Source organism: Neopelma chrysocephalum, unplaced genomic scaffold, assembly GCF_003984885.1.
Source record: "Neopelma chrysocephalum unplaced genomic scaffold, ASM398488v2 Primary Assembly neopelma1_76, whole genome shotgun sequence".
Classification (NCBI taxonomy): Eukaryota; Metazoa; Chordata; class Aves; order Passeriformes; family Pipridae; genus Neopelma; species Neopelma chrysocephalum.
Window position 1 is genome coordinate 2686591 of NW_020897737.1, and position 17996 is coordinate 2704586.

Below are 17996 nucleotides of genomic sequence, written 5' to 3' on the forward strand. Positions count from 1 at the left end.
TCATCTCTACACGCATTCAAAAAGGAGTCTGTCATATTTTATTTTTGACAGATTTCAGCACATATGAGAGACACAGTGGAACTGGGCAGCTCAGAAGACTGAAGGAGACAGTCCACTCATTCCTTTTAGTCTTTAATATATGTTGGTTTGGTGACCTGCTTTTGACACTCATGGACTCAAGCACAATTCAAATATGACACCGAGTGGGCAATGCTTTTTTTTTTTTTTTAAAGTTTGCTTTGGAACATTTTTTACTGGATAGGTTCATGGAAAAAAATCCTTATGGAGGTCAACTTCAGATGGAACTGCTGAAATTATTCAGGATGATGCCCACAAGCTTTAACCCAAATAATTCCTCAGGAGTAGGGCTTTAAGCCACGCAAACGGACACCCTACAACTACCTGTGGGAACCTGAGAAGGGAAAGTGTTAGAACTAATTCTACTGGGCAGCAGCAATCAACAGCAGAGCCTTTTGCCATGTTCTATAAGCTCAGTTAGTCAGGTTTTCCCAAAAACAGTCATGGGACTATTGCAAACATCAGGCTATCAAGCTTACAGAATAAATAACTTCCCAATCCACCTATTTCTAAAGAGGAAATCAGTAAGTCTCTCATGTGGGACTCCACTGAAAAAAGAGAACTAATAACTGCTTCCTGTGAACACCCAAAGCTTGAAAGGACAGAGTGCCAGATTTCAAACAAGATGACAGCCTTTTACGATGAGAGACATCAAGAATAGGTGGAAGAATGTGAAAAACTGCAGCCTGGACACCACATGTGCTCTTGCTGACAATCACCACACGAATTATTTATTCTCTGTACCATTTAAGTTTAGTGCCTATCCCAAAAATATCACAGCAAATATGACAGCTGAAACAAAACACTCTTAGCAACACAGTTTTCTTATCAGCCGTTGGAAAACTACAAGAACAAGAGGAGATGATTATATTAATGAGAACTGGATTTCTAAATAGCAATTTAAACATCTAGATCATTTGAGGTGGAGGCATTTTCATTCACAGTAAACACAAAGCACTGTCACTATCACTTGTTTTTGATGGCCAGAAATTTGCTCTTTAAAATGCTCAAGTAAATCTCACCCAGCACATGCAGAAGCATCCAAAAATATGTCTGAATAAAGCCAAGATTGCTTTCAAAAACTTCCCTTGCTTTTATGCATTCCAACCTTCAATGGGAAGTTGGGAATACCATTACAAAGCTGGAGTGTTTTGTCTAAGCAGATGAAAAGCTGCTAGCAGGAAGAATTACCACCTGATTCTACATGAGACCCTGTATCTACTACCAGCACAGAAAACTTTTCCGTAGTCTATACTTCACAATTGCTATTATGCCTTGGTCAGGTGTGCCTTTTCCAATGTCAATAGTTAGGGTGGATAAAAAACTATGGTTTATTTTCAAAAGCAACAATAAAATTTTATTGAAATTCAATTTTATAAATATAAACACATGCTTTTTCTTTTTTTTTTTACTTTAATGCATGCCAGTCTGCATTTGAAATTTTGATATTCTAAATTCTAGTGAATTTAGTTTCCAAAGATCATGGAAAAAAAATTGAGACAGAAGACTATTATATCAAATCACTGGACTGAAGATGACTCCCTCCGCACACGATCCTCAGCTTAGTCAAACTTTGAGATCAAACCTCAAAAATGAGATTATGAAAGAGGAAAATACTTCTACAGGTACAAAGAGTTATTTTGTTTTCATCTCCTTCCAAATTCATCTCCTAGCCACATTCAATGACTAATTCCTTGAAACCTGAAAAATGGACTTGAAAATAGGAACTTTATACATATACTGGAGACAGGGGAGACTTAGTAGTTCTAGAGTCTTGAAGCTCATGGTGGCAAAAAAAAAATAGGTCAGTTTAATTCATTATCTATCTTCTTCTGTTCACAAAGTCCATTTCCAAAGAGACAAGTTTCAGTTTACTTTCCAATGTAAAGCACAGTATGTTTCAGATCATTTGCCCAAACAAGAGTTAGAATGAAATGCTGCTACTGTGGACTTAACCAAATGCTACTCGGTTCCCTTTAAAAAAACAACAAAGAATGGGATATCAATTTCAAAGAAAGTTTTAAAAATAAAGTAATACATATAAGTACATAGAATTTATATATTTGCTATGTAACTAAACATATTTAACCTATAAAACATACAGGCTAAATACCTCATGAAAGATTGCTTTCTTCTAGGTAGCAAGATCAGAGTACAACATATACTGAAATTATAAAAGCAACACATTCTATTGTTCACCAACTAATTTTTTTTCTACAGTGCACTTCACAAGCTAAACCTTTAGATACAAACCAAGATTAAAGATTATTTAACATAGTGTTTTCTGCTTACCGATCCAAAATTCCATGTGTTTACATAACTCCCACCCTATCTGTAACCACAGAATTCTGCTGATAAGATTACTCAACAGAAGACAGTCAAGAGCAACCACATCTATCATGTAAGAAATTAAAGACGAAGAAAAAGACAAAGCTATCTTGACTGACTTGTGAATACCAAAAAAAAAAAAAAGAATCAGAGAAGGCAGTGGTAAAGCTCTGGTAAAGATAATCCTGGTGACCAATGTATATTTCCTCCTATAAACTCCCAAGTTGAACTCCAGCTTCTAGCTTGAGATGCTTTGAAACTCTGCAACACTTCTTTCTAGAAGAATTAACCTTTCAACAAACAAGATGATTGCTTTGTCTGAGTGATGGCAAGCATCACATCTCTTGACAGTAATAGTTTTTATCACAGAATGGTGTGCTACATGAGGAGGCATGCATGTGCTATCTTCTAAGACTTGCTATTTGCTTATTGCAATGTGGGGAAAACACAGTTCACAGTCATGCTTTCAAGAGTTATGTAGCTATCTCTCAACCCCCTTAAAGTCTTCAACTCTTCTGGGTGTTCAAAACATTACAGGATAACACTTTTCTCAAAGAAACCCCTTGTCTCTTTCCGATGGATGAGAATACCTTTGCATGACTGAAACTTTTGCTCTTCCTGTGCCATGCAGTTACTCACCTTCAGATGAGCTTTAGTAAACCTTACTATCGCTCAGGAAGGAGCCGCCTTCGCACTCCCTACCACACAGGGTTGTGAGCACCTTTTAGCTGCCCTTCACCAAGCCTCAGTGCACACAGTTGAGGATATCAAGACAGAGTGAATACGAAATTTCTCCTTTCCCTTTTTTTTGTGCTTCCCTAGTGGGATTCTTATCTTATCTGCCTGGAACAGGGAGTCTCTCAGTATATTTAGACAACAGCCATGCTGAAAACCTACAAGAGAAGGGGATAGACCTCCTCCATAAACTCTTGGTGCAACAATTAAACGGATGACTCCTGCCATTACAGAACATATATTATAGCAAAAGACAACTATTTACCAAGGGAACACACAAGCACATAAAGCACCTTGGGCTGAAGGTGGAAAGCTCAAGGAAAGTACAAAAATGTTAGCAGCCTTTTATGGGGGAGGACTACCAATCTGAAAGCTTTGAAAGCAGCAGCAACCTAGTTTCAGACAGTGGGTCTTTCTCTCTTCACATTCTCTTTGTTTCACCAGGCCAAACACTCATTTCTTCTTAAGTCTCACTCTTTATTTCAGCACATAATTCACAATTAACATCTTCAGACATGACACAGCAGAAATCACGCCTCTGTGGTACACTCTGTATTTGTGGATGAATTTCTTTTAAAATGTTCATTTTATCTTCCAGAAACAGCTGCCAATGCCAATCATCTTGATAAAAGTTGATTCCTTGTACTACTCAGTTATTGTCCTGCTAAATTACATGCAGTTACAGAATAAAGCCCTCCATGTTCATTAATAGCACATCTAGACACATTCTTCAATTTCAGAGAACAATTGTTTCAAAGCTGCCACAGGACAGAACAGCTTTGGTTGAATTTGCAGGACAGCCAAATTTAGCATACTTATTGTACAACAACGTGAAGTTTGAACTTACTTGTATTCAGTACATATCACAAACTGTCTTTTTAATCTAACAGCATAGTAATTGTCAACTAATATCCCACTGGCTTCAAAAAGAGAATTTAGCATGTTCTGTATTTTCATTCTCTTGTACTAAAGCTACCAGGCCTTACCTTTAACTGCTGTTCTCCCCATGGTAACACTTCTGTGATCTTCCCTCTCACAATAAAAACGCTGAAGTTGAAAGACCAGTTAATTCTTCCTTTCAGCACAACAGTTTCCTGTGGAGCAGTAATACAACAAGTTAGGGGGGAGGCTGTTGTTGGCACTTGGGTTTTCTATTTTTGGAAAGGATGATATTTTTTGTATTAGTGTATAATTATCTTGCTGGTTTTAAGTTGCAAATGTTTAACAAACTATGTGTAAAGAGTAACATGTAAACAATGGTTACATACTAGGAGCAAGGGTACCAAATGCAAACTTTCATTTCGTTGTTTTAGACAGTTCATTCTATAATTATCTGCATTTTCTGTGGCTTTTTAATACAAAGAAAGATATAAAGAAAGAAACATTACTGAAAAAGGGAAGAAAGACTATTATATGTAACCTACTCACCCTGCCTCACTTGTACAGTTAAACAATCATCAACTTGAACACCTCTGGGTAAAACACACTATCTTCCACAACTACAGCTGACGAGGGAACAAAACACTGATGTAAAAAATTTACACAAAGGCCCAAGTGCTCACTGACATCCTTGCCCAGTACAACTTGCAACAGAGCACAGAGAACTTGTTGGGGAAATGCTAACTGTAGATAAAAGCAGTGAGCCAGATTCTTGTAGGGTTTAGAAACCAGAAGGGACAGATTAGTTGAACTAGTGTAAAACAGCAAAACCAAACTTTGTGTGTGTGTCTGTACTGTGATTTTCTACTCCAGCACCTAGGTTTTTGAACTTTGACTGTGTACAAGTCAAACTCATTTGAAGCATTTAGCCTTGAAGCGACAAAGCAAGCAAATTTATTATTTTTTCCACTAATTTTTCAAGTAATAATGGGTAAAAATATATTCAAATTTCTGAATTATATTCTTATATATATATGTTAACTTCCTTCCAAGGAACACCCATGAGGTTTAAAGCTCATATCATCAAAAGTTTGAGATTTTTTTCAAATTTAAATATGTGTATACTTTTTCCAAAATTAATTTTCTCAAACGTAACATTTTTAGAAGATATTTCTTTTATGTAATGGTGGAAAGATGTAATAGTTAAAAAGCAGGCTATCTACTTGGGATTTCTTGAATCTTTTATTCACATGCTAAAAAAAATAAAACACACATATGTATTACATCTAACAAGAGAGGCATCATACAACTGAGTATTTTCCTGAAACTGTGACATTTTAGTGAAACTTCAAGGGAACTTGCACACCGTGCTGATGGACTGCATAATGAAAACTTTATACAGTGCAAGTCTCATGGCTAAAACTAATTAAATGCATTGCATATTAATGTTTTGTTAAAATACCAGGGACTGAAGAATTTGTTTAGTGTGTGTGTGTTGCGTGTGAACATTCTGGACACTTACTACAAAAATTCTCAAGATTGAGACTTGAAAGCAGTTATAAATAAAACTGAATACTACCATAAAATAAGCAGGTTTTGCTACACAATAGCATTCATACCATAAGTGATCATCAGGATTAAGAGCAGAAATCCTTTTAAGCCATCAAATGAATTTGAAATACTTGATACTTTCATAGACTCCCCCAAAAATTCAAAGCTTTTCCACTGCAAGTAATAAATCATGAAAGGTGATGCAGAGTCAAAGTAACTGTTTTTACAGATTACTTTAAAACAGTGAATGGTTTTTATCTTTTTGTTCCAAGTACCAGATTGCACTTGGTGCAGTAATAAAGATTCCAACCCTGCAGTGATAGTCATCAAGTTTAGCACAACCGGAGCGTCTGTCAGGACATAAAAAGGATTCCAGCTTTTCATTAGCTTGTGTTGTACCAGATAGGCTGTTTTACAGCATGCCCACCAGCCTGTTAAAAATATAAGACAACTGAAAGTTCTGAAAGTGCTGTTTGAAACGAGGTAAACCCAACTGCAGGAACACAATATATTGCTGTTTTGAAGAGGTGCTACTTAAAACTCAGTTACACCTAAGTATTCAATTTAGAGCTGCTATTAAATTAGCGCATAGATTGTGCTGTTTGTCACAGAAACATCCCAGAACGGGATTTCTGAGCCTCCATCTAACAACCACTACATGCTGCTGAACTACCACAAAATGAAAACCAGTTACCTCCAAAACAGAGCAGGGTCAGCCTGAAACAAAGTGTAACTTCTTTTGCAGGGGCAGAGCAAGGAACAACTTTCCATCACCTCACATAATTAACTGGTAAACCGTAAGCAAGGCAGTTATGTCCTTTGCTAACCAAGACAAAGTCGTCTTCTGTCACACTCACCATCACCAGCCTGGATCAACCCACAGCACACCCACCACAGAAGAGAAGAAAACCACCAGCAAATACAGGGGCGACACCTCCAGGGGACATTTTGGTAAAATTACACAGCAAGGACAGAGCTCAGGGCATTCTTGTACAAGCAAGTTGAGTGAGAAAGACGGGTTAAGAAATTTATGTAGCAGCTTCTAGAAATTAAAGAAAAAACTAAACAAAACAAGGTCAGGAAGATATGAGCAAACAAAGAAATGCAATGGCAAGGCTGCAGTACAATGGCTTTAAGGTGTACAAAGGAGCAGAATGAGAACCAAAGTTACTAAGACCAAGCTAAGCACATAGGTTGTCAGTCATGGACAGAAAATGGCCAAAACATTTAGGGACTGTCAGTACAGAATCCAGTGAGAACCGTTTGCTGTAAATTGTGGAAACTGAAAAGTCAAGTGGAAAACAATCCATGAACCCAGGCTAATATGGGATTCCTTATCAAAATATCTTCAATCCAAAGAGTATTTAAAGGACCTCAACACTCATGAAGTGTGTTATTTACATACATCTCAATTCATCCTGTAAACCAAGTTTTAGTCTTTCTCTGGTTAACATCCCTTGCATCAGTTACTTTTTTAAAAATCAGATGGAATGCATTCATCTGCCTTTAATTCCTTACTGAAGTTTTTATTGTTAATCCCCGAATCACTTCTATTAGCCACCTCCCACTGTGCAAGTCCTTTGTCAGAAAGCCATATATTAGCAGACAATCCTTTGCTCTCTCTGCATTGCTAGTACATAATACTAGGTGTCAGAAAACAGGATGGAAAACATTTTTCCTGCCTAACTTTGCTCTTTTTATTTTGAAAGAATTACCCAAAGGACACGTATTGCTGCATTTCAAAGAAGCTAGTATTCTACAGAAAACATCTAACTCGCTCTGTTTTGCCTGCCATGCATCTCCATTATCCTTTTCACTGTAAGCCAGGCACTCAAATAAGCCGAACGTCCTGAAAAAATCATGCATATTTAGGGCTTCCCAGCGCAAGTTTATCTTGACAGCATGCTTGCTCATAAAAATACATAGCACATAATTATGAAGATAAACATAACATTTAAAAGAAGCCTAATCACCCAGGAGATTGTGGGTTTATTCCCTACCAAAAAGATTAAAGTTTTTCTGTCAATGACTCTGCATCTCTTTTCGAGAGGTAAGACAAGAGACGCCAATTTTAGAGCCTGTTAGCTTTTTTGACCCTACCACTGGTACAAATGTAGTAACTCAGACCTCATTGTTGGTGATGTCACTTGTGGAATGGACAGCTGTCAATGGGCAGTCTCTGCTGGATAAGGACTGAGGTTGTTCTTTTACACAGGTACACAGCACAGAGGAGGAATCTAACAGAACATTCACTCTGAAGCATCAATGAAGTTCTTAATTGTAGCTTGAAATAAAGGCAGATATTTTTCAGGCTTAATATGAACAAGGAGTTATACTTGCCCCTCTTTTTCTTCTACAGATGCTTCCATATTAAAATTCCACATGCAAGCTGGGAAAATGATTTACAAACAGTTTGAACAGCAAAACCAGTTATAGACAGAAAATTAGGTACAGTGTAAGGTAAGAAATATTCTGCCCCAACTCCTTCATATGTGTAAGTCCCACACTTGCCTTCACTGCCAGTGTTCATGTGCTGTTACCTTTAGAAACACAAGAGACAGCAGTTACAACTGCTGGCCACACTCCCACTGCTCCTCACCTCCTTCCTGCTGTTTGTTACCGCCAGCACTGCAGAGGCCTTCAAGAAAAGGACTTGTGCAGCCTTTCCTTGGAACAACACACAATCCAGCAACCGCAGTTCCCACTCCAGCTGCCACACATGGGTAACAACTACCCACAGGCACCAGTCGCTTCCCAAACAAGTGTGATTTCACTGCATTACTTCAAAGTTATCTGTCATTAATCTGGAATACCCTTTTCTTAAACGTAATCATCTATTCACATGTTGTCTCTTAATTAAAAGCTCTACTTCATACCATTTTCACAAGTCTTTAAGGGGTTGAAAAAAGACAAAGAGAGTAAGACTTAAAAAGAGGTTTTTAATAAAATACAATGGTTTCAAATTTCCAATACTTGAAAATTTACTCTCCAGTAAGTTACCCAGCATGTAAACTCATCTAGTATGCTTCAAGACAAAACAGCATCTACTTCCTTATTTCCGTAATGCAGATAATCACTTCACACCTCTTAGAGCATACTGTGACATCATTAAAAAAGAGTAAGATCTCAAAGGCTTAAAGAAAAAAACTTACACAAATGAATCAGAACTTCACAAAATGTAACACAAGCTTTGTAGTTGTAAATTCAGTATTATTTAGCATTGCACATATATGATTTCAAAACATTAAAGATCGGGTCTTCTTTCATTTATACACACAAATATATAATCAGTCGGTGTTCTGACAAGAAATTTGATCCAAGTTGGAATCCCTTTTAGTTCACATTCTTCGTACAAAAAAAAAAAAGAGATTCTTTCAAGGAAAAGAAATTAAACTTCCAGATTTTCATACAGCAGAGCTTCTAATAAACTGTTATATCTAAAAACCTCTTCTAGTTAATAAAAATAGAGCTAGGACAGATAAACTTTTGTCAAATTTACAAGCTCTCAGAACAACAAATATTAGCTAGTCATATATATCATTACAACAACTAAGCTTGAATATTTCTTAAGTTGTTAAAGGAAGAGCATGGGTACTTAGTGCCTTACAAATATATTTTTGTAATGTCATTTGCTTTAACAGCAAGAAGAAATTTTCTGCACTTGCAAAAATGCTCTGAAAGTCACCAGCAGTGTACTGCTCGCTATTTATGAAGTGATTAGCATAAACAAACTTTTAAGCTGTCAGCAGTAAAATACTGCCTGTAAATGTTCTGCTCTCTTACCAGGTAAGTTTACGATCTGCTTAAGAATATGAGCAACTGTAATTACAGTAAGTCATACATTTCAAGACTACAAAAATCTCTCTAAACTCTCAAACCCTATTAAGTGTGTTATTCAGTACAGAGTAAAGCATTGTATATTTTGAAAAGCAACATTAACAAGGTTTAGACCAAAGACTTGTCCCAAAAATTCCTGAAATAAGAAATAATACTTATAAATAACAACATCAGAGAACTAAGGTCTCCAAATTAAACAGCATAGCTTGTATCAACACACAACAGAAACAATTTTTGTCACGTAGATTTAACATTTACTAAACTGACAGTAATTTTAAAAATTGTAGTTTAGAGCTGCTCTATGGCTACCAGCAAAAAATGAAAATAGCTTTTCTCCTCCTTCCCTCCCTCCCCATCCTGCTTTAAAAGTCAGAAGATTTGGGGTTGTAAAAACCTGAAAAAGGAAATGGTATGTGTGAAGTCAGCAGTTCAGCAAAGCGGCTGACTGACCATTAACAGCTTTAAATATTCCTAAAATGCCAGTCTTACCACATGAAAGGTATTTCAATCTTATATTCAAATAAATAAAAAATACAGCTTACATTTCTATCTTGAGTAAAACTGCCAGTTTCAGGAGTTTACTAGTACATATTTACAGTAGCACAAGACTTTGACAATTTGTTTAAACATTTTGGTGAATTCACACTGAAACCTCTGTGCTGTTTTCCACTTCCCTCTTCAAGCCTGGAGTACTCTTCCTGAAAACATTCATCATCATTATTCAACCTGGCTTTGTCCAAATGCCTAACTCAAATTTCTTTCATAAAGCAAACTAATTAAACTATGCACACAAAAAAATCCCAACATAATTTTGTATGATTAGCACTGGTTAAGAGCTACATACCTGTATGATATTCTCTCTATACGCAGACACATCTCCTCTGCCTTCTGCTCAGCCTCTCTTGAGGCAGAAGTGAGGTCTCAAACTATTTGTTCTGCGAGGCATTGAGCATACTTTTAGCACAGTGTAAATACAGCAGGTAGGGGAGAAAAGAAATTGCTGTTGCAAACACAGGAAGAGATGCCCAGATGCTAGAGATCCCTATACAGCTTTTCTGCACTTGTCTTTAGCAGACAACAAGCAACACCACCAGCAGCAGTCACACAGCATGTATATATAAGGGGAAAAGGGGGAGAAAGACAAGCAGAGGTGGGATGGCAGAAAAGGGATTTTTCACCCTTTTAGGCAACTTTGGCTTTCTCACTTCTACACAGACTCCAAACTGGAAAAGGAACTGTGGAAGCTTGGTTTCAGATATGATCAAATGGAGTTCTATCCACATAGTGCATAGTCAGCAAACCCATCCCTGCAGTCCAGATTTTTTACTCACAATAGTGTATCCAGAAAAACACAAACACTTTTAGTTGGATGCAGAAATCTGTAGAAGTCAAACAGCATGCACAATTTATTTTTTTCATTAAAGGCATGAGGAATAGCCTTGGGCATTTCTGCATAAGAGCCAACTGCTGCCAGCACCCCAGGTGAAGCTGGCTTATTTCAGAACATTTTTGGCTCCCCTTGCTTGTACTCAATGCCAGCAGCAACATACTTCTGCTGCCATCCTCTTCCAGTGCATAAAGTATCTGCCTCTCTCTCCCCACGTGAGAATCCAAACAACATAATGCTGGCTGAGGCTCCATGCCGCTGTACATTAACAAAGACACAACTTGCCTCACCACATTTTTCCACTGCTGCAACACTCCACAGTGTACCCCAGCTTATATAATGAAATAACTACACTGATCCCATGTACTGCTGTCCAGTCAGGGAACAAAAACAAACCAACCAACCTTTAGCAATTTCCTGATAGCTTCCCTTTCCAGAGAATTTTTCTGAAGAAAGACAAGCCCAGAGAGCTGCTTGCTGTTTCCAGGCACACGCGCATCCCTGCACTGGGCTCATCTGTTGCTGGTGCCGAAAACCTTCTTCAGTCCCTTTACACAAGGGATCTTTATGCAGCTGCCAACAAAAATATTTGTCCATCTATTTGGACAAACTTTATCATAGAATCATAGAATATCATGAGTTGGAAGGGACTCACAACGATCATCAAAGTTCAGCTCCTGGCCTTGCACAGGACAACCCTGAGAATCACACCATGTGCCATTCCTAAGCACCATTCAGTCCTGCTGGACATTTCTGCAGCTAACAAAGCACTAACAGGTCATAAAAGACATGACAACTCCTAAATGCTCAAAGGACTAGACAGCTGCAAATACTCAGCTGCACTATTTGCTTCACTCTTCAAAAATGAAAGAAGACGAAAGACTCAAAGCATCAGGCACATTCACAGCAAATCTGTCTCTCTCCCATTTCCCATGACAACAATTATATATAATAAAACCCCACCCACAAGTGAAGCAAGCAGCTACAGGGCAACCTCCTCCACCTCTTCCTCAGCATGACTACACAGCTGCCACTGTCCAGTCCAGGACAGAGGCAGAGCATCCCCCTTTCTGCTACTTCAGGAGATCACCCTTCTGGAGGCAAACCCCCTCTCCCTCCTCCACTCAGTGCTTACACCATTGAGCACTAGGGAATATTCAGACTAGGTAGTATTTACCTACAACAAGCTGAAAAAAACCTACAAGCCACATTCAAAGTTTTCCATCTAACTATAACACTGCTCATTTTGGGAATGAGGATAATTCAGAGGATAATTCATATCCTCTGACCTTCCCAGAAAACCACTGTCTGACTCTTTATAGCCCTCCAGTGCAGGGTACACATACAAGAGGTTTGGAATGGGAGGTGCCATCAAACATGTGGCAGCCCTTTTAATCTCTGAGCCCCTGAAAAACGATAGTGACCATAAGAGTTCCACCAAATTTAGCAGCTCACATTCCTCCATGCGCAAGACTCACTTTTACAAACTATTCTTTTTAAGTGGTCTTTTAAAAGTGCCCCAAGAATTGCACTCCTTCCACTGAACCTTCCTGCATTAATCTCTGATAGATTCCACACAGTACATAAATAATGGAACATGCTTCATTTTAGGTATGCACCTCATTAAAATGGTGCTACTCTCTTATAGGTTTTATAAACTTCAGCTGCTCCCTGAACTAATGTATGCTACAGAGGATGAAAGGCTCAACCCCATCTTTGCCCTACACTAAAAGGAATATCGTATTACCTTGAGAAGATAACTGACTCAGATAGATTTCCGTCAAAGAAGTCCGTCACTTTTATGAAAAGACTGAATTCCCTTGGTATCTTAAATAGAATTTGACCTGATTTGTGAAGCTGAAGGCCTAGAATCAAATGATTTAAACAACCCATCTACCTTTAATGCAATGTCTTACTTGGTTTCGATGATAACATACAAATGGGGAGAATACATACCATTTATGGGTTAAAAATAAAAATCAGCCCAAAACACTGCTCATGCTTAACCTGCATACAGCAATACTGTTACAAAGCCAAAAAAGAAAATGTTCTTTAGGATTAGTTTGGACATAAGGTATCTAGACGGTATGTTCCCTGTGGAGCAGAAAGGCTATCACCCTGCTAAAACAAATGAAAGCACACTAAAATTCTGTTAAAGGTTTAGTATTTCAGAGAGACTTTGATATTAGTCTCTGCAAGTAATTCAGAAAAGCAGGAAGAGAGCACATGAAAGAACCACAGTAAGCACACACTAGGTATTGCACCAATTTGGATCCAAAGCAATCAACCACTACCCATAAAGCAGGTGCCTCAGTTAAAGTGCAGAACTATGAACCGCTCTTGAATCTACACTGCTGAAGTAAAAGAGACACGTAACGTAACACCATAAAGAAGTGTATACTTCATTTAGATCCAAGATAAGAAAATAATAAATTTTTGGTCATATCCCAAGAACATAGAAACTAAAACTATTACTTTTTGTGACAGGGAATTTGAGAGGAGAGTTGTTAAGGGTAAACACACAGTATATCCCTGCATACACACACTGCTAATGGTATAGCACATTATATCCCCTCAGGTACAAATGGTTTAGTTGTGTACACCTGTGCCCAATGTCCATTGTATGCAAAAGAAATTATCAGAGCAAGCCCAGATAAAAGAGATAAGGTGGCAGATAAAGACAGCTACTGCTTTCTGAATGGTTGTGAAGCAGCTCCTGACTTTCCTCCAGATCTTTGTCCTTGTTGAGGAAGCAGAAAGACTAACAAGGAAGAGATAAAAGTACCTCGGAGGGTCATCATCACCACTTATGCACCAGTTACTCTTTGTGTATGTACCTATTGCAGATAAAAGGGGAGCCTGCTCAGTGTTGGCTCAGGTACCTGAAGATACTCTTCCCATCCCAAAAGAAAAAATATCTACTTGAAGAGATCACAGACACAGAATACAAGTTTTAGGCAATGTGGGGAGTTTACACAAACACACCTGGACTGAGCTGGTCACTCACCAAATCATCTATTGCTGCTCCATGCCCAGCACTGCAGCAGGAGCAAGGGGCGGCAGGAGCTGGAAACACACCCTCAGCCCTCACTGCCCACACAGGTCAAGTCAGCTGGCAGGTGCATGAAGGTACAAAAATAGTACTTACACAGAAACATACTCTTAAAAAAAAAAGCTACAGCTCACTTAGGGACTTAACTGTCTCACTTTTTAGAGGCTTTACTTCAAACAAATTAATTGCCTCTCCGCTTAGACATCATAAGTAAAGCTGTTCACACACACCATTATCAGTCGGTGTTACAATGCAAAAATAAACTTAACTGCATATAACTAATACTAAAGCTTCTACCACTGAATTATAGAACACTTGGACCTTAAAAGAAGTCTTCAAAGACACAGTAGGGAATTGTATTAGGAAAAGTACCTTCATATACAAAACCCACAAATCACAGTAATAAAAAATTATTCACCAAATTGTATTACAATGTTAACAAATATTCTGGGACTTCAAATTACATTTGAGCCAAAATGTAAATCAGAAGGATTTGCAAAAATACCAGGACTACTACATATAATGAAAACATCTGTAACATTCAAGCAAAAATAATTTTCCATTTAACATTTCCATCACTTTATATCTACACACTGCACTATTAAGCCGTGACAACTTCATACAGGCTTTTCTGCTCTTCCCACATGCCAGAAAAATGTCAGAATTCTGGGCAATTTATGTTGCGTGTCTTACACTTTAAAGAACACAAATGGTATAGTCCTTCACATTTAAGATTTTAATCTCTGGAAGAAGCGCACTAAGGCTGAGTGCCTGAGGCTATTTCTTTCAAATGGGAATGAACAGAACTTTAAATGCCCTGCAGATGTGGAGGTCACAAAGTTAGTTAACAACCTCCCTTGTGTAGACTCCTTGAAGCAGTTTCTTGGTCTCTACCTGTAATTTGTTCTGTATCTACAATTAGACAATATCACAGTAGACTGTCAAATGGTATTTCTAAAGATTACCTTAAAACATGCAAGAACAACTATGTATTTCACCCAACCTTGTTTGAGGTAGGTGTATCCAGACAAATAAGAAAGCCAGCATCACTGTCCTGGACAGTTAATGGCAAAGGGCGTTTCCTGTTAGTGACACTATTTCGTACCAGGGCATAATTGCTGAGAACACTTCATTTCTCCCCATACATTCACTCAGTAAAGGGAGTAAAGAGGACTTGCTCACAGCTCATGATCCCATTGGAATATTAAGAAAACAATGAAAGACACCCATGTACAATGGGCTTTCTATGTTTGCTTTGTGTTTTCACATTCTCTCTGAAGTAAAGCCACATCATTGTTTTATACACGCTGATTTTAGACAGGTAATGGAATTAATACTTCCTCAGTACTACAAATTTCACACTAGCAAAATGCCTCCTTTGAACTCAAGCAGTTACTCCAGAAAACAATGCCTCTGCATTATGAGAGCACACTATCTGGGCACAGCAAGGGCAGTCACAGTGAAGGGAAAAATAAAAAACATCTGCACATTTAAAGTAGGAATATATGAAGTCTAAGGAAAAATATTTAAAAGGACTATCATTGTTTGTTTCCCAAAATTCCTACATCAAGATCAGTACTTACACATGTCCAAATGTTAAGAATAATCTAATTATGTTCCATTTATGCATCTACATAGCTTCTGATTGGTGTGAAAGTAGTTTATACTTGCAGCTATAACACATCATGAAAAGCCAGCATTTGTTTTTGTTGAATCCAAACATTACTATAAAATTATAAAATACCAAGCAACCTGAAAGATATTACACAAATATTGCTATCTATTTACATCAAATAGAAAACTAGAACACCAACTCCATTAGATGAATTTCAAACAAAATCAGTAAATGCTACTTTCATATTCAAGACCAGACCATATTAAAGTTAAAAGCCACACAAGCACTTCCCAGTCTCAACCTCAGTTTCACCATACACTGTTTCCTGCTGCCTCCTGCTTGCATTACTGTGAAACTTCCCATAAATAAAGTACTAACAGAAGCGTCTCCAATGTGTTTTCTTTATATCAATTCAAGTAATATCATCCTTAAATAGTACTTACATTTTATGATACCCTAAGTGAGAAAACCAGCTCCCCCTGCCCCCAAACGCACAGCCTGGCTGTACAAGTAATTTCCCTGGACGCACCACCAGTGAGGTCACTCACATGGGCTGTTGGTTGCTGCAGACTGAGCAGCACTTGCTGGTGGCCTGTGAAAAACTGGTACACCCCAACATGGTCACTCCCCTATTTATTCCGTAACTTTACATGACAGCTCAAAACCCAACTGTGACACAGTGAATGCCCTCCTGTCACTCCTATTCCCACCTGCACCAGTTCTGCAGTTGTTACTGACCTGAGCCTCACCAACTGCTTTTCTCTGCCACTTCTCAAGAGTAAAGAGCAGTATGAATGCTTTAAAAATCCATAAGTTTAAGACTGCTACTCTGAATATGAAAAGATTCACAACCAGTCAGACTTGAAGAGCTGTTTACAAGTCAGATGCGGCATGCTCTGAAAACCTACTGTCATATCCACAGAGTCTATGCTTTTTAAGTTTTAATCACCACATCTAAAATAGTTAAGAATACGCATGAGTCACAAGTGAAGTTTACATTAGTAGAACTCACTAAGATATCAGTATTTCACCTCTTCTAAACCTTTTAGGTTTTAGAATTATTTTTTGCTATCTCCTACAGCCTAAATAATCAGTGAGAAACAGAAAATAACTGTAGGGAAAGACTTCAACTTGAAATTGCAGTAACACTTAAAGTGTGTCTCCACTCCTTAACAATAATTCAGCATGAAATTTAACTTGAATATTGATTTAATTACTACAGCCCTGCAATGTGTTCTGTAGTTTGTCACAACAGCTAAGACAGCGATGATGCACGACACTGTAAGAACAGAATTTTTTATACTTAAACCACTTTCTTCGGAACATCCGAATATGACTCCCCGTGCAACATACCCTCTCTAAGTCGTTAACCAATATTTGCCACATACGCAGTTTAACCCTCATGAAAACGGGAAGACCGCCGCAGCGCATCGCAACGCGACAAGTGCCCCTCACCCGACCACCGCGCTGTCTCCAAGCGGCACCCCCAGCCCCCTCACCAAACACAGGTGCGCGCCCCGAACTGTTAGCATTTTTAACGCGCATCCAGTTTTTCTGGATAATGCCCGTTTCCCAGCACCGGGGGCCGCGGCGGGAGCGGGACAGGGGCAGCCCCGCCGCCCGGGCCAGGAGGGTGCGGAGCCGCCGCCGCGGGGGAGACAGCGGGGCCGCCCCGGCCGGGGGAGGCGTGTCCTGCCCACGCTCCTGTCAAACGCCGCCGGCCCCGCTGCAGCCCCGCCAAGGCGGCACCGCCGGCTCGGGGACCTCCCGCACCGCCCTCGCTCACCGGGGCTCCCGCTGTCCGGGACTCGCGGCCACCCCGACAGAGAGGGAGGCGCTTTGTTGGTGCCGGGAGGCAGAGCCGCCCCGCTCCTCTCGCCCGGGAAGCCGCTCCTGCCGCGGCCACCGGCGGGTCCCCGCGGGCGGGGGGCGGCGGGACCCTCCGAGGAGGGAAGCGGGCAGCGCAGAAAGGGCGGGACGCGGTGCCAGAGCGCGGTGCAGCCGCGGTCGGACCCGGTGCCGCCTCCAGCGCAGCGGGGCTGGCGGGGAGGGGCACCCGGGGGCTCCCGGGACCGCGGCGCCCGGCGCGGCCACGGCAAGCGGAGGTCGCGGTGCGAGTCCCGGGAAGGGGCGCGACCGCCGCCTCGCCTCCCTTTCTCTCCCCGCTCCTCCCTTCCCCTGCCTGCCGCGGGGAGCGGGCAGCGCCGCCGCCACTCACTGGGCGGGCGGGCGGGACGCGGGTCCTGTCAAGCCGCTGCTGCCGTCGGCCGCCTCACGCCGCCGCCATGTTCCGGGGGCACGGCGCATGCCCGGCAGCGGCACCGGGGGCGCGGGGCCTCCCCCCCACCGCCCCCCTTCCGCCCGCCCGCCCGGCGGGGCAGCGGCGGCGGCAGCGGTGGGGGCGGTGCCGCAGGGGGAGGGGGGAGCGGGGGTCGGGGTTTCGCGACAGCCGCCGCGTCCCGCCCCGCGCCCGCACCTGCGGCGGCAGAAGCGAGCGAGCGGGACCTGCGGGGGGCCGACAGGAGGGTCGAGGT

General features: G+C 40.5%; 1 protein-coding gene across 9 annotated transcripts in view; it reads right to left on the reverse strand.

The window, feature by feature from the left end:
- The window catches only part of SCML2 (Scm polycomb group protein like 2), a 70199-nt gene extending 52432 nt beyond the window's left edge, over nt 1-17767 (reverse strand). For 4 of the 9 annotated variants that reach the window (XM_027689035.1, XM_027689036.1, XM_027689034.1 and 1 more), the window contains exons 1-2: nt 16766-16829; nt 4128-4235 (exon numbers count right to left, since the gene is read on the reverse strand). In XM_027689035.1, coding sequence (XP_027544836.1) covers nt 4128-4149 — 22 coding nt within the window. In that variant the 5' untranslated portion in view covers nt 4150-4235; nt 16766-16829. Of the gene's footprint in view, nt 1-4127; nt 4236-10252; nt 10300-16010; nt 16122-16765; nt 16856-17248; nt 17355-17680 lie in introns of those variants that run through there. The other 5 variants (XM_027689029.1, XM_027689030.1, XM_027689031.1 and 2 more) reach the window with 5 other exon arrangements.
- Nucleotides 17768-17996: the final 229 nt, after the last annotated feature.